The following is a 24,768-nucleotide window of genomic DNA, read 5'->3' as shown; positions in this document are numbered from 1 at the left end:
ACGCTTACATTTAGTGTCACTGTGACATTCTTCACAGTGACTATTGTGTTCCTTCTACTTAGAACCAAAAAACTGCACTGAAGCTCAACTCTATTTTCTGTTATTGTTCGAATAAAGAAGACTTTCATTCGTTCGAGGATGCTGGGTGCGTGTGTGCGCAGAGAATGCATTAAGGGCAGTGATTGATTTGCTGCTCTGTTTCTGTCAGTCTTGCTTGCCACATCTAATAACAAAGTAATTCCAGCAGCATGTTTGGAACTCCCTGCCATGGATTCATGATGCGACTTCCTACTGTTGTTCATCTTGGTGCTAATAACTTAAATGTACCCGTAAGTACATTTAAATAAACACTATCCTCCTGAGACCCAGGCAGTTAGCATGTCCTCTGTAGTGGACATTTGTCCATTACAGATGACATGCTAACTGGCAGGCTGGGTCCCAGGATATATAAAAGTTATTCTGCTACATAGAAATTCTAATACAATCAATAGAGTGTCTTTAAGAATGACTCTTTGAATTCGGTGCCAGACGGCTTGATTGTTGAACCTTCTTGAACAGAATCCACAAAGTATTCCTGAAGGCTATGACCCATTATAACCATGTTATTTACTTCCTGTTATCTCTCACAAGCTCTGATGTACAAAAATATGTAAAAAGAAACATTCAAAATATTTTATCTATGTCTTCTTCTTCTTAATCTTCCTCTTTCAGGGGTCCCCATAGCAAATCAACCTTCTCGTCGCTTGCATGCTTACCGGTAATTCTCGCAAAGTTTTATGCCGGATGCCATTCCTGCTCAACTCTCTGCATTCACCCGGGCTTGGGACCGGCTCAAGGGAGACACTACCCGTGCTACTTCTGAGGCTGCTTTATACATTCCATCTATGTACTGTTGAATGCATTGAAATAATGAAGCCGTCTTCACTGATTCTTCCACATCCTGAATGAATTTAATGAGCAGCAACTACTCCAACAACAATCTTATTAAACAGTCACCTGTCTTAGCCCTAAACCCCTTTCGCCAACAGAAGACCTTAACAAGCTCTGTCCTGAATGCACACGGAGACTTGCCTGTCAGTAAACAGCTCAGTGCACGGAGAGATGAACTCTTCAGCCTATTGCCTTCTGCAGAACCGGGACTTCCAGAAGGAGAAAACAACCAGGAGGCTAGTGATTAGTCTAATTGGCTCCTTGCTGTCCAACCTGCGCTGGTCAATGAGACCCACACTATGAGGAGCCAAATCCAGACATGGCAGGTAGATCAGTTCTAGCAGCAGATTAAAGGTCAAATCTTTGAACATTTTTACAATCGTAAATTAGATAGATACACACACACACACATTTTGCTGTCAATATACAGTACATATTCCACGTGATGGCGAATACATATAGACAGCTAGATACAAACACCACAACATATAATGCACGCCAACATATGTACACACAACCAGGCAAAATCATCTTCCTCCTTCACCTGAAATGAGCGCCTGAAAATGAGCAGGTGAAGAAGTCACTTATGGGATGCACACCCTTAGAAAGCATGTGTGAAATGTCAAGTCTTCTGTCTTGTCATTTTGAGGCGTGGGTAGATTATTCCCCTGTCAAGTATCAATCAGCAGACAGACCACCCTGACCCCATATGTACATTTCGTGGGAGCATAAATCTGTTTGAACAGAATAATTAAATCGCAACCTTGTAATCAACACTCAAAATCCATGATCAAATTGTGAATCTATCTGTCTAAGATTGCATTCCACCAACAAGGCAACAACTGTTATTTATTGAATGAGTCACTGGAGAAAATGTGAAACCACAGAACAACAGATGAGTGGGAGATGCGGAATGATGGCACACAGATTTGAGCCATGCATAAGAGATGAATGACAAAGTATGAGCACAGCCGTTCAGGACACCAGACAAGCAGATGTGCATGTCCTTTGTCCAAATCATGTCTCTGACGAGCTTTGTTTCACAAAGACACAAAATGAGACAAAAGTGTGAATATCATATCATCCTCTGCGACGCATTCCAAAAAAACTCAGAGAGCACAAAGCCAACGCAATCAAACCAGCTCAGTCGATCCATTAAGTCATTGCAACTAAAATCAATAGGTGCATGATCATTGTGACCCTCGTTGACAAAAACCCTAGACACCGAGTTTGGAATCACATTAATTGTGATTTTCTTTCTCAGTTGCTTTTGAGAATTTCTCAAATTTGACATGTAATGGTATCAGTGCAGTTATAATTTGAATGTGGCCTTGAATGTGCCTTCATCTTCCAGTGCTTCCATCAAAGCGCTCTTTCTGATCTCTTAATGTATGCTCGACTCTCCTAACCATCATCCAATCAAACTGCTATTACAGACAGCCACAGCTGGCTGAACATGATCCAACCCTGAGGTAATAATGATATGTGAAACGACATAAATATTTTCTCCTTCCCTTTCTCTTCAGGTCGTCTGTTTATTTCCACTCGTTCTTCGCTACTCTCCACTTCAAATCTTGTTAAGCGAAGCCTGAAGATACCGAAGGGATTAACGCTCGCTCTCTGCTGCAGAGACAGATCTGATCTGCTCCAGTTGCCAACCGATGCTCGTGTCTATGCAGAACAACCGAGGCAACCTCCTCAAGACACACATGTGATCCGGAATAGCACAATGTTTGAGTTTGAAACAATTATTTGATGGTTAGTAAAAACACTTTGAATGCAAATAAACATCAATCTGGCGAATGGGGCACATTAAACACAGCTAGACCTAAACTCCTCACATTTCTGAGCGATTATGGATGTTAACAAATGGTGTTACGTAGATTTGGGAAATGTTCTTGTTAATGGCTGTAAAATAGGCAGTCATCTGAGGGTTATGATTCAGAGACTTGCCCTTGATGTCAGAACAGCTCAGAGGCAAATAAATGAAAGTGCAAATGATTTTCTAACTCTAGGCTCATTTAATCAGTTTAAATTTAGATCTCATGCCCTCCCTCCCCCCAATGGGAATGATAAATCAGATTCCTTCTCACTGAATTTGCATGTATTAACCCTGGAGAACATGGAACAGTGGATCTTTATGGCTTGTGTTCTCCATCATCTGACACTAAGGCCCTCAATGTGTGCCATAGGGAAGGTTGTGTTTCTTTGTTCTGAACCCAGACAGACAGGATTTTGACCTCTGCTAACAAGATATATTCAGAGGAGTCTGGATGAAACACTGCAGAAAGTGTGCGTAATAATGATGTAGGATGGCAGTGCAGCAAACCAATAAGAAAGGTCATTGCCTTCAGAGGAACATTGGGTCATACTACACGGCATTAAGCCGCCCTGTGATGCCAAGTCTTTAATGGGCTGCCAGAGGCATCCTCTGTCTTTGTCTACGTGGTGCACAAATTAACTAAATAAAAGGATTTTTACTGGTGACATCAAACAACCACAAACAGGACACACGGAAGATACCGGAATCCAGGTTGAGCCACGTTTATCTGTGGCCTTATTAAGATGCACGTCAGTTCTGGTCGCCACTGTGATCTATCTGCTCCTGTTCGCGGTGCTGCCGCAGTGTTTGGAGCAGGCCTGGCATTTGAAGAGCTGGCAGGAATTACTGTGGGATTGCCTTCCGCCTCAGGTGGGAGAAGGCAATCCATGTGATGGTGCTGCGAAGAAAGGCTGGTTTGTGTGGGTGAAGACGGAGAAAAGCACCTCCCCACATTCAGCAATCCGACCCGACGGGGCTGCGCAAATAACCGACAATGAAAATCCAGCACAAAAAATAAAAACGTTGTCGTCAGGGTGTGTTGGAGAGAGAGAGCTGGCAAGAGCATTCACACGGGATGATGTGAGGACTGAATGAGCTCTCTTCCGTCCAGGCCGTGTGCAGTTGAGCGGCACACCAAAGTACAAAGTCGAGGGCAACTCACTCGGGGTGCCCACACAGAATGTGTTACGGCTGCATTTGCATGGGAGGAGGATATACTTTAGGAAATGACACTGAAGCAAGAATGCAGGCAACAAGTGAGTAGTGAAAGGGAGCGCGAGGGATGAATCACGAGCTGCTAGAAGTCTTCATAGCTCTTCAGTTAATGACGACTACTCGCTGTGCTTGCAGATGACAGCTACAATGATGATCCTTAGCCTCTGCTTTGATGTTCCTGGATGGACAGTCTTCACAAAGCGTGGCATCCTTATGCAACACTGACAGCATGTGCACAGTGGTTCCATTTATATACATACATATATTATTATTCTGTAAAGTGAATATATGTGCAAAGGTTTAAAGTGAATGGTACAACGTCTGTTATGTCATAATGACAGTTTACATTACCACTTGATCTGGGCTTTGAGACAGTTAAGAGTGAGCTCCAATAATCCACTTATCTGAATGCATTACGCCTGTTGCAATAAAGCAACCTCCCGTTCACGAGCTTCGCTTCAAATGCAGCCGTAAGGAAATCCACGTCAGTAATCACCAGCCTTAGTGCATTGATTTAACAGGTTCTGGATGGCCAGTCAAAGTTTACTGTAAGAGCGTCATTCTCTTTCCTTCACAAGCTAATAGCCACTGTTAATCAATAGGGTTGTAAGTGCTTTCTAGCACTCAGCACCGGACTCATTTGTCAAAATAAAAGGCCTCAGGGCCCAAGGGATTGATCAAAAGGGATGAAGCAACAGGGAAATGTGCAGCTTCTTAACATGAGAAGGAGTCAAATAGGAGGGCAGGGGTTAAGAAGCTGTTTGAATATTGTGAAAATTTTACTATTTATTTATTATTTATGTATGTGCACAATGTTCTGACAAGCGCAAAATATAATGCTAAACTTCAATAGTAATTCACACTTGCAAAAGTGTACACACAACTCAAGGACATGAACAGGATTAAAGAATGACATTTTGAAATTTGAGTGTACAAGGTCATATAAAAATAAAATACCATAAATAACTATTACAGTCAAGCTGAATGCAGATTGACTGTTGCATATTGAGGCATGTTTAGCACACACACTTCAATTTTTCAAGAAAAAAAAATCTGTCTTGAATGTTTAAATCAAACTAAAAGGCAAAATGTCACACTTCCCACACTATTCCTAACATCAGTGAAATGTCTTTATTCAATAATTATTTAAAGCAAAAGCTCTACCCATTTCAAAATGAAGGCTTGCAAAACTGAGTAGAAGTAAGGCATCTGAAATTTCAAAAAAAGAAACCGATGCAATTCAAATGGAGACATGCCTTTATCCTCTGTTAAAAGAAATCAGTTACAACCCCCTGAATCAAAAATGAGTAGTATGTACCGGTACCCACGGCACATGCAAGTATGAGATCATGACGGCCAAACGTAGCTCTCATAAGAGCATTTCATTGCTCATCTCTTGTCTCTTAGCAACAGAGACCTGGGGGCCAGACAGTAGGTGTGTGAGACAGAGTGTGTGGGAGGGGACGTTTGGAGGATGGGGATAGAGAGGACAGAAGAAAACCAACAGGGAGGAAAAGACACAGAGGCAAGAGGAGAGAGAAAGAAAGCGGGAGCAAAGATGCCAAATGCATGTGGGAGAGATGTGATCTATTTATGTGATCGAGTAGAGTAATCAGACGACTGATTAGTCAGCAGATCTTAACTTAAAGTGTTGAAATCCTGCCATTGGAAGCTTATTTGAGATCATTTACATTTTTCTGCTTTAATTTGAAATTGAATATGTGCGTCTGAGAAAAGGGACATTGTTCTGTTTATGAATAGAGGCTAATAGAATGCCAAAACGTATTTTAGCACCACAGGAGATTTGATTTCTGATCATACGTTTACAGACTTTGTTACACAAGTTGTGTTACTTCCGATGTTATTCGTACCATAAAACTCGTTTTGTTGTTTCCTCAAAATATAGATTTTTTGCCACATCTGTCCAGTTGATGACTTTCTGGCGAAACAGAACAGATCAGTGATAGAAAGCGAGACATAAAATGTGTCAATTGTAATTTAAAAGATGGAGTCTTTTGGTCAGACCATCTTTGGTCCATTTTCAGCATTAAACCACTCAGAAGTTGACATGACAACTGCGATAGCCACAGAATAATTCATTCTGTCGTACGGTCAAGCTTGTTCAGGCTTTCATGACCTCCCAAAAAATAATCCAAGCTTCATCTCTATGACACTGGTGTAACAAAAAATGATGAATACTTTAAATGTGTAAAAGGTCACTTGACAATGTGTGAAGATTTGGAATTTAAAGATTTCAACCTCTGCATGAGCTCATGCACAGCTACCACTTCCTTTTTGATACTTCCTGACTTTGTATACAGTCATTTTTCGGCAGAAATACAACTGCTGCAATTTACCTTCTTTTACTACTTCAAGTGCAAAAACTGTGACAAAAGTAAAACCAGTGGCTGGACAGTGATTTGAGGAAGGGAAAACTGAACACAGGAACAAATAGAGGATACAATTAAGTCAGCTAATTACATAATTTCACACACAGCTACACACACACACACAAGATTCCTGAACTTTCCTTCCGTAATAAAAGGTGCAGCAGTAGGCAAAGGAAGGGCCTTCTAATAATACAGGTGGCAAAATACCAAAATATCATCACAATGTTTTTAACTCTGTCGAGGGTGAAAAATAGCCCATGTGCGACCTTGGTGCACACTCAATCCTGCTGGCATGGGCTTTACAAGACATATATTCCCGGGCATTGGTGTAATGTCACCGACAGCAGCCAGATCTCAAGGAACCCACAATGACATGCATGGCTGCTCAAGGGCGACACCAGGATGCAACGTCTCGTATCGAGCGTTAATCTGACCTTACTTGAGCATACCAATCTGAGTGTGTTACACCTCCTGAGCCTGTACCCATCACATGCTTCACATGCTGCGTCATTCATGCCGAGAGCCTCTCAGTTGTTGAGCTCTTAACCTTGCCGTCAGTCAAAATTTAGACCTGGGCTTTTCCAAAGCATGGCCTGAATGGAAATTCGCCTGAGCTGCACAAGCAAACAACATTGCGCACGCTACCTACAAGATATATAAGAAGTGTAATGTATTCTGATTACATTTCATCAAATCCCTTGCTACTAGATACCTTAGTTTGAGCGTGCCTCAGTAATTTGGGAGGTTATATGTGACAATCAATCCGCAGAGTTTAGTGTGCTAAACACTCCAAGAAAGATGAAGTGTAACAGGAGACTCTCGCTCAACCAACTTGCTGATGGAAAATATCTAAGGGATCTCTATAATGACAGCGATCTTAATTCAGTCACATGTTGCAGTTTAAGCTGCCTCCAAATGCCCCTGCCTATTTTAAACCCAGCTCAACAATGTCAGAAGACTCCAGGGTGACAGAAGATGCTAGTATGCTTGAAAAAACATTACGTACAAGGAAAGAAACGCCCCCGGCTGTCTCTGCTTAGCACGTGTAAACGCGTATACAGTATGTGTACATTCCTCTTTGTGCTATAATGAAGCCGTTTTGGTGCCTGCCCTATTACACATGGCCGTGCTCAGAATAAACCCCAGCAAGAGTAATAGACTCGCCGGAATGTGCTGCTATACAATGACAGTTTCTGTCATGCATACACATAGATCATTATCCAGTTTACAGTGTAGATAAAGCTATGAGGAAACTACAGCAGAATTTATGTATTTTTCTTGTATTTTTTTACGCAATGCAATCATGTCAAGCATAAGAAGCTAATCTTGCTATTTTTATCCATCCAGACTAGAGGCATATTAGAATGGGTGTGCAGCACCCTGGTAAGACATAACAGTGGGGTTATTCCTGTATGTGGCCTACAGCTGTTGTTTACCATTAAAGCAGGATTAAGGCCAAGTTTTGCCGGGTAGTTCCAGGAGACAGCACGAATCACATGGTCGTTCCCAGAATACCCAGGTCTTTGAGCTCATTTCCTGCAAAGCGGCAACTTGTAGGGACAGAGGCCGTCCCCTCCATTGCTTTCTCATCACCAAAAGGACCGCGAGTCACATGACAAAGAAAGACAGGTTACAGGTCCGACTACTTCCTGTAGCCAATCATATTTCACTCTTGTAACATAAAAATATATCTTCTGAAACAACCATATTGTATCTATAGGATCAGGAGTGTTGTTAATGTATAATACACAGAGTATTGTGAGAAACAGCTTGAGGGATTTTTTTTTTATCGATTTATGAATACAAGGTTAAAGAATGCCACCTCCCGGATAGGGCCGGCCCGGCCCATCAATAATGCAGCTACAGTACCTTTGTCCACACAGAAAATTAACAACGCACTTTGTCTCCATTATTCATGAGAGAGTCCACCTGTAGCACCTCAGCTGTATCACATATGTCCCACTAGAGCAGCTGTGTGCAAGTCATTACAGGTGGTATTTGTAGCAGCGCTGCAATGATGTGTGGATTTCTTTTTTTTTCTTTCAGATAACACATTCTTCATTATGAATGGGGGGTCAAATAATCACAGTGCAAGACTAATCATAAATATCTGTGTAATATTCCTGGAGAATAATGATGCCCAAATATATCATGAGATAATTAGCTCAAAGAAAGAGTTGATGAAGAATGTAATTTTCAGCTATTTTCTTGTTAACCCTCTGATCCAAAGGGAGCTCCGAGTTGTTATGTGTTGTTCTGTTTTCCCAGACAAAGGAAAACGACAGCTGTAGTAATTATGGCAATTGTATAACAAACAAACAAGAATGCAATTACGCTCTGAACAGTGTTCAGAGCGCCGACAGGAACACTTGAGCTCCATAGAGTTTGGTTGGACACATTTCATTGCCTTGTTTTCAAATCCCCAGAGGGCTAACATATTGCAAGGGCTGTAAATGTCCATGATGCATAGAAATGTTGCATTAGTCTTCTTTTCTCTTTTGCAATAGTACTTTGGTCATTTTAACTCATCCCAACTCTAGCCACGGATATGTTTTATTGATGTCAACCATTTTCTCTATCTGACGATGTCTCATGGAGACACTCGTTCTTCTAGCATACCTCCCCTTCTACCTCACCAATCCGCGGCCTTCTGCCTAAATAACTCTCTTTGCAGGTCATCCTAGGGTGGGTGGAGAATCTGTGTGAAAGCTCCTAGTTTCTTGTTGAATCATAGATGTGACAGTCACCAATTTGTCACTTGCCCTCCATCTTTTCATTTCATTTTCTTGTGGAGTCTCTGGGTGGAACCCGAGAACTTTGCGGGGGGGGTTTCATGTCTATCTTGTCCTGAATCCACCTCCTGATTCCAGATGGGTATCTGATTACTGGGAATGCATGTCGATGTCGAAGCCCTGAGACAGCAGTAAATCACATTGTGCACTGCAATCCCCACACATTACCGATCCTTTCTGTCCACTGGCTTTTCACTGCTTTCTCCCCTCCATATTTCACTCTTCTAAAAGGAGTACATCACAGGATAACATGGGTCAATTAATAATGTTCTGTTAATTCAATGTTTCTGCATGAGAAACATCCTTATCACAAGTCGCTGCAGAGTAACAGAGAAGCCGTCTTTCTTTTTCTTGTTGGGCCAGAGTGCAGAAACGGATGTAATGAGTAGACTCTGGAAGGCTGAACAAGTCTAAGAAAGAGACTCTTTATCTATTTATAACAAGGAGATGTATTTCCTTACTTGTGTCTTTGGCCTTATCGCATGGCATGCATTTTTAAATCGAATAAACCCTGTATTTCTCACACCCCCACACACGCGCCTCGCCAAGAATGGGTCGCTTTGATCGACAGAGAGCATGGCAGCGATGGTCAGAGGCTGCGTGTCAGAGTAATTACAGTTAGGAGGCCAGGGCTAGTCCCACAAGAAGAGGAAACAACAGCACAGCATAGGTAGGGTTTCACCTCAAACGACACCCAGCCTTTGCTTTGTTCACGTCGCTGTCATGTGAGAACAGTCATTCATTTTCTTAACCGATTAATCTGAAATTCAGGTCGCGGGATCTACCGGGTACACCCTGGACAAGCCGCCAGTTCATCGCAGGGCCACGCATAGATAGGCAGTTCTGGGAGGAACCCGGAGAGAATAGAAATACCTCATTCTGCCAACAGAAACAGACTTGTGGGCACAAAATATAGTTCAATAAATCCACACCACTTAATGTAAACTAAGCTCTCCGACCCTGCAAAATCACAGCAATTCAGATTTCAACATCTCAGATGTCATCAAAATACAGGCCCATGGAACAAGCATAAATTCACCTGCTGGAGAAACAGTACAGAATATATTCATATTCATTACATCTGAGGTCAACCTGGAAGTTAGACCTTTATGCATTTGGTGCGCAAGCTTCTCTGAGTTGAAAGGAGGCCATCAACAGTCAACCTGTAGATATTTAGTAATGATTCAAAGCGGAATTTACATATTCAATTCTCTGTCTAGGATTATTCTGAAATTAGACATGACACCTAATCAGATAGTGAGAGTCACAATGTCTAATAATTAATGACTTTCAAAGGATTCATTAACATCTGGTTCTTCTCTCTGCTGTTGAGACACAACAGCATGAGTGTTTCTGAGTCTTCATGCCCCTGTTAAAAGGCCTGTTACCATTAATGTCCATTCCTGCAGACCTAATCTGGCTCCTGGGATTCTGACCTTGTAGAAAATGTTTTAATCTCCAAGTCCGGTCCCATTCAAATATGTTCCGGATCTGATTCGGTGATTTTTGTGCAATCAAGTTAATCATTTATTTATTTTATATGTATGAGAAAAGTACTAAAAAACAGTTTTCAACAACAATTGTCATATCTATTTTCCTTTTTATTATCGTCTAGCCAGTGGGCTCAGCTGTTTCGGTGAGGATGGTCTATAGCAGACAATTTGACTTGTCATGGTTCGAAAAGCAGACGTGGAACTACCAGGTGAGCCCAAAGTGTGCCAGCTCGAACAGTACCAGAGATGTGACACTGGTAAATTAAATTGAATTCAGCCACTACTAATGCTATCAATTACTGATATGACACATGTAAATGTCTTGGTACACATGCTGGCTGACATGAATAGGTCGGCACAGAAATAACTGCAATCTGTGTTTACACCTAAACTTGATTTAATAGTTCCTGCAGAGAACACTGAAACTACTATAAAATAAAAACTAGCACAATATTGAATATTCTATAAATAGAATTCAATATTTAATGATCCAGACGGGTGATTGTTGAGCATTCCGCTCATTTCCCAGTCCTTTAAGCATATCTTTATCAAAGCAGATGATGCTGATAAAGGAAAACAGTAAATAATCTGTGTTTTAATCACCCACACAGCGTCTAAACATAACTGGGATCAAGGCTGCAGATCAGTGAACCCATACAGCTTCATTTTTCAAGCAGAAAATATACATCCATGACATTTACTGAGGGCATTTATGTCACCCAAAGACTGAACTACGTCAATTCTAAACACTTACAAGCTTCCTCCTTAGGCTAAAATGTCAATTTCAGACATAATCTAATTTTATACATGATCTAATAAGCAGTCAAATATGAAACATGCTGAGGAAATTCTCCCTGGAGCGTAAACCCTTCACTTCAGTGCAGGCTTAGATCTCAGAACAGCACTATTGTCGCCTTTTCTTACTGTTAGACTCTGGATTATTTGGCTGCAAATTTATACTAAAAGAAGATTTAAATACAGATTCAATGTGGCTCAGTATAATTCTATTTTACTTCTGACGAAGGAAGACATTGTGTTTTTTATTTTAAGATTCCTATTTCCTACTTTGATATCCACTTTCCCAGCAGATGCTATTTTCATTAGCACTATCTATGGGACATTTGCCAAAGAAGCATGCATGCAATGCACCACCAATTCTGCACTGATGCTGGATTTACGACCTGGTCGTGTCACTGCTTTGTTCCAATGCAACCAAATTACACTGTTCTTTTGAGATGTGACGACTCATTGAGCTCATTGCTCACTGCCTGCTAATTAGTTTAAGGGCTGGAGCTGAGCTGATGTGACGTGAGTGTTCTCATATGAGCTGAGCGTTGTCAAATATTCACAGAATGACTAATATCTAAAAAAAAAAAAAAATTCTTTTACATACTTACATTTTTAAACTCTCCATTCATTTGATATGGAATAATACTGTTCTATGTGGTCGAAACAGAGAAATGAAAAGGGAAACGATCACATTTTCGGTATGGAGTAAAACACACGTGTGTGTGTGTGTGTGTGTGAGTGAGTGGCCTTGGTCTCCCTCCCTGAGCTCTCCATGGTGCTGAAAACCCTCCATTGAGCAGAATAGCTGAGGAGTTTAATAATTATGTTCGATATATCCTGCCAAAACACAGGGATGTTGCACAACTGCTGTGCGCCACTGTGGCCAGTGGATTCCATGTCTCAGATGAGCAACACAGGCAGCAGTTTACTGTCTGAATATCAGAACTAATCCCTGCTGCTGCCCCGGTCCGCATCATAATGGAACCACACATTTCAACACAGACCACAAGCTGCCCACATGCATCCTGAGTGTGAATCCTGATTGACAACCAATAAAAACAACAGCAGAATGAGCAGTTATGTCAATAAGCGGTGGAGCAATATTACAAATGATCTCTTGTCCGAGCATCTACCATTCACAATCAATAGAAATCTCACAACGGGCACAAGCTGAGTTTCGAAGGTGCTGCAATCTATTTAGAACTCCAGTATCTCAAAAAAATGCTATGGCGCCTAACTCCTGGTGAATTTATTCGAGCACACTCTCCATTGTTACACAGGTAAACGGTCATATAAGGTCATATAGACTGATCCACTATCATATAGCCATGAGACGACAAGGAAGGAATGTGTTGATTCGCCACATGTAAACCTCTAAGAGTCTTTCTGAGAAGACCAGACCAGAGTGATACATTAAATCTGGTCAGAAACAACATAAAACAAGATTATTACAGATAGATGACGTGTGGGTTCAGCCCATGTGACTCATAATGGCTGGATTTAGTCAACAAAAGTGCATTTTATGTTTGTATGTTTGTTGTTCATTTATATTTGAAGTTGATCCAGGATTGGGTTAATAGAGATTAAAAATATCTACTGTCCAGGTGGTCCTCTGGAGGGTGAGCTAGGCAACAAATTACTGCCCATTTTAAGCCTTGCGTAATCTCAGTGTCATAGGCTGTCAGAGAGCAGCACGCATCATCATCCATCTTTAATGACGCATCCGCCGATGAACCCATGCGCTCTGTGCATCCTCTGCACGCGATGCTTGCTGTCATCTGAGGCTCGGCATACGCTGCATCGTCTTATAAAAGCTGGTCACGCTCGGCTTGATCGGTTCATGTCGAGATACCTTTCACAGCTTGCAGCGATGCCAGGCAGCAGATGGAACCTGAGCGAGACGGCACCTTCTAGGATTTCACATCAAACCGAGCTGTAATTGACAGCTTGGCTATTCATTCTGTGCAGCCCCTCTGGAAAATGTCAAAAGAAGTCAAGAGGTAAAATCATTGTGGAGCCGTCCTGCTGGTTTTGGCTCAACGTGGTTCGGCTTGTGGAGTTGCCCTTCACGTGTCGGCCCTACTTGCGTTTCCCCTTAAAGCAACATTACATGTTATTAGCCTCGTCCTCCATTAACTAATAGATGCTTGCTGGGATAGCGCCAAACGGGTTGTAATCTGAGTATTGCGGCTATGAAGGCACATTGGTGGCACACAGAGAGAAACCTGAGCCTGCTGTTAGCCTGTTAGGAGGATGCCAATTAACATATTAGCCTGGCCCCCTCAGAGGTTAATTGGGACGGTCGCTGGGGGCAGTGACAGTTGTGGTGGTGATGTGCAACCTTTTTATTGCATTTCATGCGTACATGTGTGTTGATTCCGCGCCTCACAGAGTCATGTGTGTTGCCAAGAGAGAGCTGATCTGTACACGGGAAGCAGAGGCACAGCATGCCGAGGGTTTTGAAGGTCACCGGTACGTCGCATCCCTCTCCCTGCATCTGTCTTTGTCTCTCTCTCTCTCTCCCCTTCCCTCCCCCGCTAACTCTCTAGGCATCAACCCACACAGCTCAAAGCACCAATTAGGAGGTTAACCGTGTTTTGATGTCCACATACCAGTCCTCCAATGGCTTCCCTGATTTCTGTGGATGGGTCGTGGGCCAAAGGGACTGGAATGAAGATGAGAGGAGAAATGGGGACGGCTGCCTCTCTCTCATAATCAACACCAGAAATGGCGAGTCCAGGCTGTGTGCGAGCTGCCTGTCTGATTGCTGTAATTCCATGTATTTTAACACTTTTGCAAGAAAAAACGAGCTTGAGTATTGAAAACCGTGAGAGACGGCCGAGCAGCAGGCAGCAAACAGTTAATCATATTTATGCCCGTCTGAAGCAAAGGCTTAAAATATACAAAACCAAGACACACGCACAAGAGACTATAAAAAAATCCACTCTTCTGCTAAAATAATATTAGACTTGATTCATATAGCTTGACTCCAAGGATAGAATCCCCCCTGCTGGCTAGCCAGCTAACATCTCCCCTCTGCAGGAGTCTCTTGCCAGCTTAAATATGAATATCCTTTTAATAGTCCACTGAGTGGCCAAAGAAGACATGAGATCATGAAGGCAGGCGAGCAAGTGGGTTGACGTCCACGTATGCTTCGCGATATACAAGTGTGGCCTGATACATGGCCTCTTCTATGGACTACCATACATCAGCGTGGAACACCACAGTTGCCCATAGAGGGCCATCAAATCAGGCCCAGAGAATATGGGATTTGGGCCTAGAAAAGAAGGCTCTCCACTGTAGAGCATGAGAAAAGAAAGTTCATTGCAATCCTCGATTGAGAAACTATATATGATGTGTAGCTACACGAGAACTGAAAATAGTTGTGTAATATTTTGATAGTATCAAAGAGGCATGTGGGCTACATGAAAACGGGGTTAAACTTTTCCTTTCCTTTTACTTTTGCATTTGTGTCACCAGGGTTTGGTTTTCACATTATGTCTCTTCAATTAGCTCTGGATTTCATTAAGCTTGGCCAAGTTAGGCCAAGGTTATAGTGAGCGCAACAGCTGATGACAGGGTGTGTGTTCCATGCAGCTCAGGCAAAATGCAGCTGGTCCATTGCCTAGCACAAAGCAATACACAGCCTCACAACAGTTTCTCCCTGCAGGCATCTGCACAAGCCATTCCACTTACAAGGTAACCGCGCAAATGAGGGTCCTACAAAACCTCATTTACCCCTACAAAGATTCTGAATTCCCTTGATACAAAGCAGAAAGAAAATGAAAAAAATAATCTTTGATCTGCAAAGAAAGTCAAAATTTAGAGCATGAAACTGAACAACCGTCTTCAAATTTACAAAAGGCATTGTGATTAAAATTCACCCTGGAAGTCTCGCCCCATTTTGATAGGCAATCATGATGATCCAGTTTAAACAAACTGATTTACAGTATAAAGGAGACAGATTTACCGTTGCAGCGTTCAGTTTAAACATATCAAGTGTTAAGGGACAATAGATAATCAGACTGTCAAAGGTCAAAAACAAAACGGGAGCAAATATTTGGTAACCCAACACTTAATTAATGAAATGAAAGGAGCAGAGTATAACCTTCGTGCAGCACATCAAACTATCTTTAGATAATATGAAACTTTAATGACCCCATGAATGCCATGGAGACACTGAGCAGCAAAGACAAACAACCTAAGCAGTTTTAATATGATACTGGTGCAAGGACATGGAGAAGAGGAAGCATCAGATGAAGCTGGATGAGAAAATACATGAAGAAAAGATATAAAGATATGCTCGAAGAGTGAATCAAGGGCAAAATTCACAGTCAGATGTGATGTGCAATAATCGCATTTAGAAGAACGGGCATCACTGTTTGAAGAAGCTGCTCAAAATCTCACAAATACACAACATTTATAATAAGGAGAGACTATGTATCTCGGCTGGCCTGGATCCCCCCGGAAGAGCTGGAAGAAGTGGCCGGGGAGAGGGAAGTCTGGGCTTCCCTGCTTAGGCTGCTGCCCCCGTGACCCGAGCCCGGATAAGCGGTTGAAGATGGATGGATGGATATTACACACTTAGCAAAACAATGTTGTTTCACTTTGTCGCTGAAAGTGACTCAGTGTGTAAACAGATAAGATGCTTCACATGCAGGAAACTTACAGGTGTAAACACAATAAAGGACTAATGCAGCAGAATGTCGGGTCTAACTAGATTAGATTTAAACACAGGAAGCTGCTCCATCAGCACTCATGCTTGGCTGTCTAAACAGAAACAACTGCATGATCCTGAAAGCCTCTAAAATGCACATTAAACACTCAATGCTGCAGCTTAGGGGCGCCGCGTGTTTGACTGTACTTGTACTTGTGCTGTAATACATGCTACTGTTTGACTGTACTTGTACTGCACAAACATGCTATCTAATAAACCTATTCATCATCATCATCACTCTTGTTTATTGTAGGTGTCAGCATCTTATTGCTCCTCCTGTCACTGGCGCAGTGCTGCAGATTATTTTATAGACTCGCTTATGAGAATGAAGCTGTCCTCAAAACAGCTGTTGATTCTCTCCTGTGCAAGGTAATACAGTCTGAGGCATTAGCTATTGGATAAGAGTGGAGATTAAGAGGTGATTTACATCAGAAATTATTTTCTCTTTCGTAAATAATATCAGGCGTATCAGTTATTCAGCAAGGACATGAAGGCAGCTCATTATACTCCTAATATTAAACAAGCATCTGCTTCTTGATTAACCAGCTCACAAAGGTATGAATTAGAGCTGGTAGTGATTATGTACAATATTGTTTCATTTGTTAGCCAATTTCTCAATCTTTTATGCCTGTGAATTATAAAAACTTGATTTTCTTTTCTTGATTTTTCTTTTTTCAAAAGATTTGCTGTTTGTTGAATTTGATGGCATGTGTCTGACTGTCTATTAGCAGAATTACAGAAAAAAACTGCTTGATGGACCTTGATGAAAATAAATCTGAAGGTGGGTCTTGGTCTATCTTAGATACTATTACATTTTGAGAGCAATCCAGATAACCGTCTGGATACAAAAAAAAATAATATCCGGACTTATAATGGAGGCTTTTTCAACAAAATCATATCCTGTAAAATATGCACTCAATGGATCTCGGATAAAGCTGTGAGGAAAATGAATGAATGAGTTTTATTCCAAAAATAACGTGTTCAAAATTCTCTTTAATAGTCAATAGCATAGCCTTTGTTTTGTTATGTCCACAAGCATCTAATCTAGGGGGGTGTTTGCCCACTCGAAATCTACAAGCAGGACGTCTGTCGGTTTCCCAGCAACCTCTCCGGCCTTCATCTCTCACCAAAAGTTCTCGAACGGATTCAGGTCAGGACTCCGACTTGGCTACTCATTGTTGTTGAACCATTTCTTCACTCCACTGGTGGCGTGTTTCACATTCCATATGCGACCGAGCTGGAGTTTCTCAGTGGATTCCTTCACATTTTCATCACGGACGCTGATGTAATCCTCCTTTCTTGTGATTCCTTGGACCTTGACGGGGTTCCCTGAGTCACTGGAAGAGAAGCATCCCCACAGCAATATAATTCTTCAGCTCACATGCTTCCCCACTGAGACCGCCTCTTGATGGTCGACTGACATCTTCATGCCTGCTTGATCAAGTGTTTCAATAATGTCAATTTTCCCTGCACGTCTGGGGGACGCCCTTCCTGCTACACCTGACAGGTTTAATGCTCTGCTCTCTCTTGCCTCGGGGACATCATATTGCTTTGAAAGGGCCCTGTAACCCTTGCCTTAACTGTGGATATGCACAAGATGTTGACATAGGTCCCTCACTCAGCTCCTCCTTCTTGGCTATAATGATCACAAAGTGAGAATGACCAGAACACATTTCCCCAATTTATACTTTTCTGGAAAGATGCTATTGGTTTTTTTATCATTGTTTAATAGTTTGGAAACAAGAAAAGGCATTTATTCCATTGGAACATCTTGAAATAACTAAAGGATAAAGACTAGAACATTTACACAAAGTGAAAACAATGGGAACTATCAAAAAATGACATTTTTAGAGGCATTATCAGGAGTTTGAATAGTTCTGAACATGTGCTTTTGGTCATAGCTTTTGACCATATCTATTTTTTTTTTTGCAAATGAATTTTAACCAAAAAATCATGTGGCTTTGTGAATAGCAACAAGCAGACAAACGATACACAGGAAATACCGACAATCACTTTTACGAATGAATAATCTAACAAAGAATGTTAATTTCCACGGGGTACAAATAATTTTGGGGATGACTACGTATCTTGAATGACTCAATCAGAATATATAACTAATTTATTTCCTGGGGAAAAAAAAATATTTTTTGCAAGACAAGTGAAAATCTTCGACAGGATGATGGTGACATTTGTGTCTCAACAGAAACCGTGACACAAATGCAAAGCTGCTACACTTCCCCATGCATCCCAAATTACAGTGATATCACATAAGAATATTTGGAGGTGGCAGGACACACCTAGGTTGATGAGGTAGTCAGACAGACAACCACAGAGCAGTGAAACTGCAGAGCAGGAAGAGCAAAGCCTCTACAAAGTCCACGTGACCAGAGAAACTCAAGACAGGGAAGAAGCCTCGAAAGGTGGCGGTGCTTTCCTCCCCCATCAGTGTCACTGAGTGCTTGTATTTCTGTCAGGTGAAATTCGTTAGCATTGTGTTGCACAAGTCTGTCCCTTAAGCAGAAACTCACCTCAGCAGCCTGAGCACTGGTGCCAGCGAGGGGGGTGAGGGAAAATCGAATCACAAATGTGGCTTAAGAATGTCTCAAAGAGCCAGCGGATGAATGAGGCCATAAATGTTGACGTTACTAGGTGTTAGAAAAATCAATAGACTTTTATTTATGCTAGCTTTTTCGTCCACCCAAGGAGTCGGCACCGGAGCTATAAAACCTTGTTTCATTGCCTGCCATGCAGCTGGCCCGACTTGTTTTTCAGAGATAGAAGCAACAGGATTTCTGAACCTGTCAGGAAAAAGACAGAAGTACAGCAGCAGTCACCAATCAAGCCCCGATTCCAAAGACCAACGACCACAAAGTGCTCATTCTGCTCTGCACGTTTCTCATTCTCCCTGCATGATCTCCATGACCCTTGGCCTCTGCATTATATTCCTATACAGGCTAGTGAAGCATCTAAACGAATTAGGCTGCAGCAGTGTGTCAATGGCTGGTCACAGGAAGACACTATGCAATGCAACACCCGCTCCGAAACCCCTCATCAGCCTCGCACCCCCCGTTTCCACTTCCTCCTCTCAGAGTTTCCACCTCCATTTCCTTGCATCTGATTCCAGGTTCTTAATGCTGCTAGGGCAAGCCTACCCCCCCCCCCCCCCCCCCCACACACACACACACACACACACCACCACCTCCCAACCCCACCTCCCCAACTATGCATCCTGTGTCTAACACATGCCACCCTAGTCAGCCACACAAGTCAGCTGATCACAGATCCAGTTTCCCTCTCTTAATACTCCTAACAAGCCTTTTCCCTCCCCAGCCAAGTGTCAGGCCTACCAACATCACCTAATGGGTGTCTCTGCCTTCCACAACAAGAGATATATCCTTTCAATTTTACACGTTCTCCTCATTTACAGGAGACTAGACACAACCAGATACTCTCACCAGGAGCCACAAGATGGTTAGCTCATTATATTTGCACGGTTTATTCTCGCTGCTTTCCCACCAAGATGACGAGAAGTATGACGGAGGACTGGGATCCATGGGTAGAACAAGATGGCAGGAGGCTGGCGGCAAAGCGAGCAGCTGTACAGCACAATTATCGCACAGTTTCGCATCAGACTTAAAAGTCATTTGAATTTCAGAGACCTGTTTGGACTTTGTCTGATATCATATAAATAGCTGCAAATATGTCCAATAGCCTGGCAGGAGAATTCAGAGGCAGTGAAGGAAGTCTTTAATTCGGATGATAGTGTAATTTGGAAGTGCGTGTGTGAAGTTGTGTCAACAGTATTTAGAACATTCCTCTTTGAAGACCAGACTCTGCTCCCGTAAAGTATTTCTGTTACTGTTCTGAGTGGCTTACATGTCGGAAAGAAAAAATACTTTTAAAACTGGCACTTAAATGTATTTTTCCCATATACCGGTAGATATGGTTCAGAAATAAATGTAAAACAAAACCTAAACAAGCTACTTTTGTAAGATTGAATCATCTTGTTTGTATCACAGATGTTTTCAAATGGAAAGAATTATATGACGATATCACAATATTCTTATAAATTCAGCAAAACGTCATAACATTTCTGCATCTCACATTATTCAGCAATGAAAGCTATTTTCCATCATTGCCAGCCAACGCACCAAAAGGACCTGAGAGAGGAGCAGCAGGGCGAGCAAACACATTACACCGCTCCCTCGCCCCATCACTAAAAACACATCTTTTTGTTTTTGCTTGAAATACGTTCTCATTCAAAAGAGACCTGAATAAAAACATGCCGTCTTGTTACGCACATTCTGAGCAACAGCCAGAGAACCCCTCGCACTATGCACAAGTGTGTGAGTCATGTATGAAGCAGGCTTTAACACACATGAACCTGCCATGAGTCACTCTTGATGGACGACTCCCCAAGCAAAATAATGGAAAATCAACCTTTATGCCATTTCTAGATTAGCCCTGCAGTCAGGTTAGCCCAGACATGGGCAAACTAAGGCCCGGGGGCCATATACGGCCCGCTAGGCTTTATAATACGGCCTGCCGAACTTGTCCAAATAATATCATTAAATAAAATTGTATTATAAACCTCATTCATTTGACCTTTTTCACTGTAATGCTGCCTGTAAACAGCCAAATCCTTTCATGTAATGGCTTTTACATGCCATTTATATTAGCTCACACAAACACTTCATCCAGCTGTTCCTGGCCCGGACCCTCTGTCAAATTTTAGAACCCATTGTGGCCCGCGAGTCAAAAAGTTTGCCCACCTCTGGGTTAGCCTCATCAACCCAACAAGACCTTATTAATGTGCATCCTCAGCAAACACCAAGATAAACATTCAAGACCGGAAAGCTGTAAAAATGAGGTCGCTGGGCCTGCACGAGAAGTCCGAGACCTAGAGGACTTCATTCGATCTCCCCGGCAGAATGTGCAGGATCGAATGTTTGCCTACATGAAATCAGCACACAGTCCCCCGGAATGTTTACTTTCTACCACGCAGCCGGTATCTGCCACGCAACAACTACCAATTCATTCACGAGTGGGCGCCGTTCAACGCAGCCAATGGAGGACAACCGTCCACAGGACGCTTTCAATTATCAAGACGCTCGATAACTGATTGGTGGGTGGAGGTGATCAAGACAAATCCTCACATTGATCTTAGTGGCATTTCACTTGCACAAGGCCAGGTCACGACAAATGTAGGATGAGTCACAATTTATACACGTACGTGTACACACACATTATATATATATATAGACATATATTCTTGAACCAAGTGCTGGCTGTGGACACATTAACAGCATACCTTGTGTTTTACGTTGCAATGGCAGCAAACCGTCCACAGATACTTGAGGGTCCTCCACAGCAGGATGATGAAGAGACCCCCGAAGAACGTCACCATGGAGGAGGCGAGGAATGCCCACCACATGCGCTGTCCGTTATTGTCGCAGGGCACCTCGTACGAGAACGGGATGATCACGTTTTCCATCTTGGATATAAAGATCGAAGAGTCCGAATTGATATGATTATTGTTATTTGTACTGCTTGTCCTCATAGAGCTGTCGCTTCCATGGGGGACGGGGCCGTCTGCCTCGGCTAACATTGAGGAGCCTTGGAGAGCCTGTGCCAGCGTCCCCAGCCCGGCTCACCAGCCATGTTGCTGTAGATCGTGTCCTCTCCACCCGACGGAGTCTCGGTCTGGATTTCTTAGTAACTTGTGGATTGTTTATGTGTGACGGCGTGAGACGACGCGCACGCGGACCTGACCGTAAACAGCGGGTCGGTGGCCCTTGGAGAGAGGCATTTAAATGAGGCAATTAATTAAATGCGCAACGACGACCAGTCTGCGAGGCGCGTCTCAACGTGACGGCTTCTCCGGGCTCTTTCGCGTCGTCCGCCGCCGCCGCGCCGCCAGCGTGGTGACCTTTCTCTCTGCGCGTCCTCCGTTCGGGGTTCCCCCGTCGATCAGCGGATCGATGTCACTCTCAGCGCGCGTCAATCGACGGTGAACGGGCGCAACGAAAAGAACACGCGATCCGGTTCAATTCTGCAGCCGGAGACTAGCGGGTGTCCTCGTTGTCCAGTCTCCGCACAAGGACAGGACGTCTCTGTCTCCGCTCGGTCCCCCGCAGCGCCAGCTGAGTGCGCGCGCGCTTGTCAGATCCGCGCGCGGAGATTTACAGGTGGGGGGGGGGGGGGGGGGGGCGGAGCCAAGCGCTAATCGAAGATGGACAAGAGGGCAGCGATGCCGCGGCGACGTTTACTCCATCTGCGGTGAGCGACAAGGGGCGGCGCGGCGACTTTCCTTTCTGATGAGCGCCAGTGACGCACGAAAAACAATATTTGATATTGATTACATTAGGATCATAGAAAGGACTGGTCACGTGAGGTCACTCATTTACGGTCAACACTCATTTGTGTTTATCGATTTTGTGTTATAAATGACCTTCCTGGTCAGTTGCTGGAAATTGATGACCTCTTTCAGCTCACGCAGTAGGTCAGAGGTCAGTGTGAGTTGGCGAACTTAGTTTATGGACTTCCCTCAGCTCTCAGCCAGGCCCATGGACATGAAGAGACAATTGGCCGGGGGACATGAACACCAGACCAGGTAAGCCACCTGTGCCACGGGACTCCAGGTGTCTTTGAATTTATCTAAGGCCATCAGCAGTTTATTTACAAAATGTGTTCCTCAATATCTCGGTTGATTATTGTTCAATTATGGAATTTGACACACGGCTTGAGTATATTGTAAAGAGGCATGCATCACAAAATAGGTTCCTACCCCCCAGGATAGAAAATGAGAGCTTTAGGTGGGCCTGCTATATATTTTATGTGTTAAAGTAGATTTTGCTAGTGCTGGTGACATCAGAAGAAACTTCGGACTGATCGTTCCCCATGACAGGCCAGCTGTTCCTGTGAGCCATCAGAATTTTATCCATAGGGTCTCAATGCTGACAGACGAGGGGATTAACACGAGAGCAATCGGGCGGTAATCCCGCAGGAGGCTGAGAGATTTAGAATATACTAGAGTTAACGTAGTCGAAAACCAACGAACGGCTGAACGGGGTGGACCCTCAGCCCATCATGCACAGAGACGGGGAAAGAGCACGGCTTGCCAGAGTTGACCACAAAGACATTCTGCTGTCAACACTTAAGACTTCTCAAGTTCACTTGAGCCGTCAGCAGCTGTCTTGAAACAGACACCCCGGGACGGCTGGAGAACCTACCCCTTTCTAAAAGAGGCAAGAGGGTACTTGGAGGACATAATTGTGGCAGGGCATAGCTGACCTGAACCTGCACATTTACTGGATGTAGAGCAACTAGTGTATAAAACCTCAAACGCAACTGGAAGGCAGCAGATCGTGGCTGCAGTTGACGGAGGTTTTGGAGACACTGGGTGATTTCTTGCTCCATTTGAAGCTGACAGGCAGCTGGAGGGCCATCGTTTGGTAGAGTAGGACATGACCGGGAGTGTCGAGTCCCGGTACAACAACCTCATGATAGAGCTCCTGATCTACCAACAAGAGCTGGTGCATCTAAGGACTGTCCAATCGCATGAAGCAAAATTGTCATGTGCCATTAGATAAATATTAATATGAGTTATATACACTATAGATATGTCGCTAACCTAAGTCCCATATTCATCAACCTTTCAGAATTACAAGTGCCAGCTGAGGTACAAATAATAAGATTTAAAAGTTCTTGTGTTCTCAATAATAGTTTGAAAATAAATTGGAGGACACTTTCAAATCAGTAAGATGAGCAAAAGGAATTTGCACTTGGCTCTTCTTCCTTTAACAGAGCATTGCCTCTCACTTTCGCCTTAACTTGACGGTTTTGGACAAAGTGAACACCAAAAATATGGATTCAAGCATTCCATAGAATATTTTACAAATCCTGTACTAAGAAAAATTCAGAGCCGGTCCATTTTGTGATACAGAAAGTTTTATTCCCATGTTAATGTCTCAACATAAAAATCACAATCTTCTCAATAAAAGAAACATTGAATCAGTACCCGGCGTCTAGACTTTCTAAAAACACAACCATGTCACATTGGATCCAGATCAAACATACTCCATCTAGAAATAGTCAAGTGAGTTTGTTTCTGCTTTTAGCACAAAAGTCAAACCTGTGGACCAATTTTCCTTTGAAAATCTGTGCAAGAATAGATCCCTTTTCAATAATTCAAATAGTAAGTGATCCTTCTTCTAATTTAGAATTAAAAAGGCCATCAATGAAATGTAAGGAACTTATCACACGACAAACATGTTAGTTACAGAAAACGTATAGTACCATTTCATATTTAACTGGAAAACGAGGAACAGTTACGCATTTAAGATTAAAAAGGTAAACGAGTGCAAAACAACTACAAAATGATAGCGGAATTTTGGCACATTAAGATAAAGAATACGGTTGGAGGAAAAGCAGAGTATTCCATCGCTGTTTGCCTCTTGAATAAAAAATAGAATTAAATAGAAACGAAGTCCGTAACATAAACTGAGGGGAAGAAAATCCTTATATTGCCCTGCAACATTTGCTTCATAGTGTCTCTTAAGTACATGGGTAAGTCACTGACAACCAACCATGAGGAAACAAAAGTAAACTCCTGAAAGGA

The 24,768-nt window shown here is 42.8% G+C and overlaps 1 protein-coding gene across 1 annotated transcript in view; it reads right to left on the bottom strand.

Annotated features, from left to right (window-relative positions):
• The window catches only part of LOC137895773 (calcium-activated potassium channel subunit alpha-1a), a 108,536-nt gene extending 86,780 nt beyond the window's left edge, over positions 1 to 21,756 (bottom strand). The window contains exon 1 of the mRNA XM_068741283.1: positions 21,460 to 21,756. Within this exon, the coding sequence (XP_068597384.1) occupies positions 21,460 to 21,756 (297 nt within the window). The remainder of the gene's footprint in view (positions 1 to 21,459) is intronic.
• Positions 21,757 to 24,768: the final 3,012 nt, after the last annotated feature.

This window comes from Brachionichthys hirsutus, chromosome 7, assembly GCF_040956055.1.
Source record: "Brachionichthys hirsutus isolate HB-005 chromosome 7, CSIRO-AGI_Bhir_v1, whole genome shotgun sequence".
Classification (NCBI taxonomy): Eukaryota; Metazoa; Chordata; class Actinopteri; order Lophiiformes; family Brachionichthyidae; genus Brachionichthys; species Brachionichthys hirsutus.
Note: the sequence above shows the minus strand (reverse complement) of the source record. Positions and strands in the feature narration are given on the sequence as shown.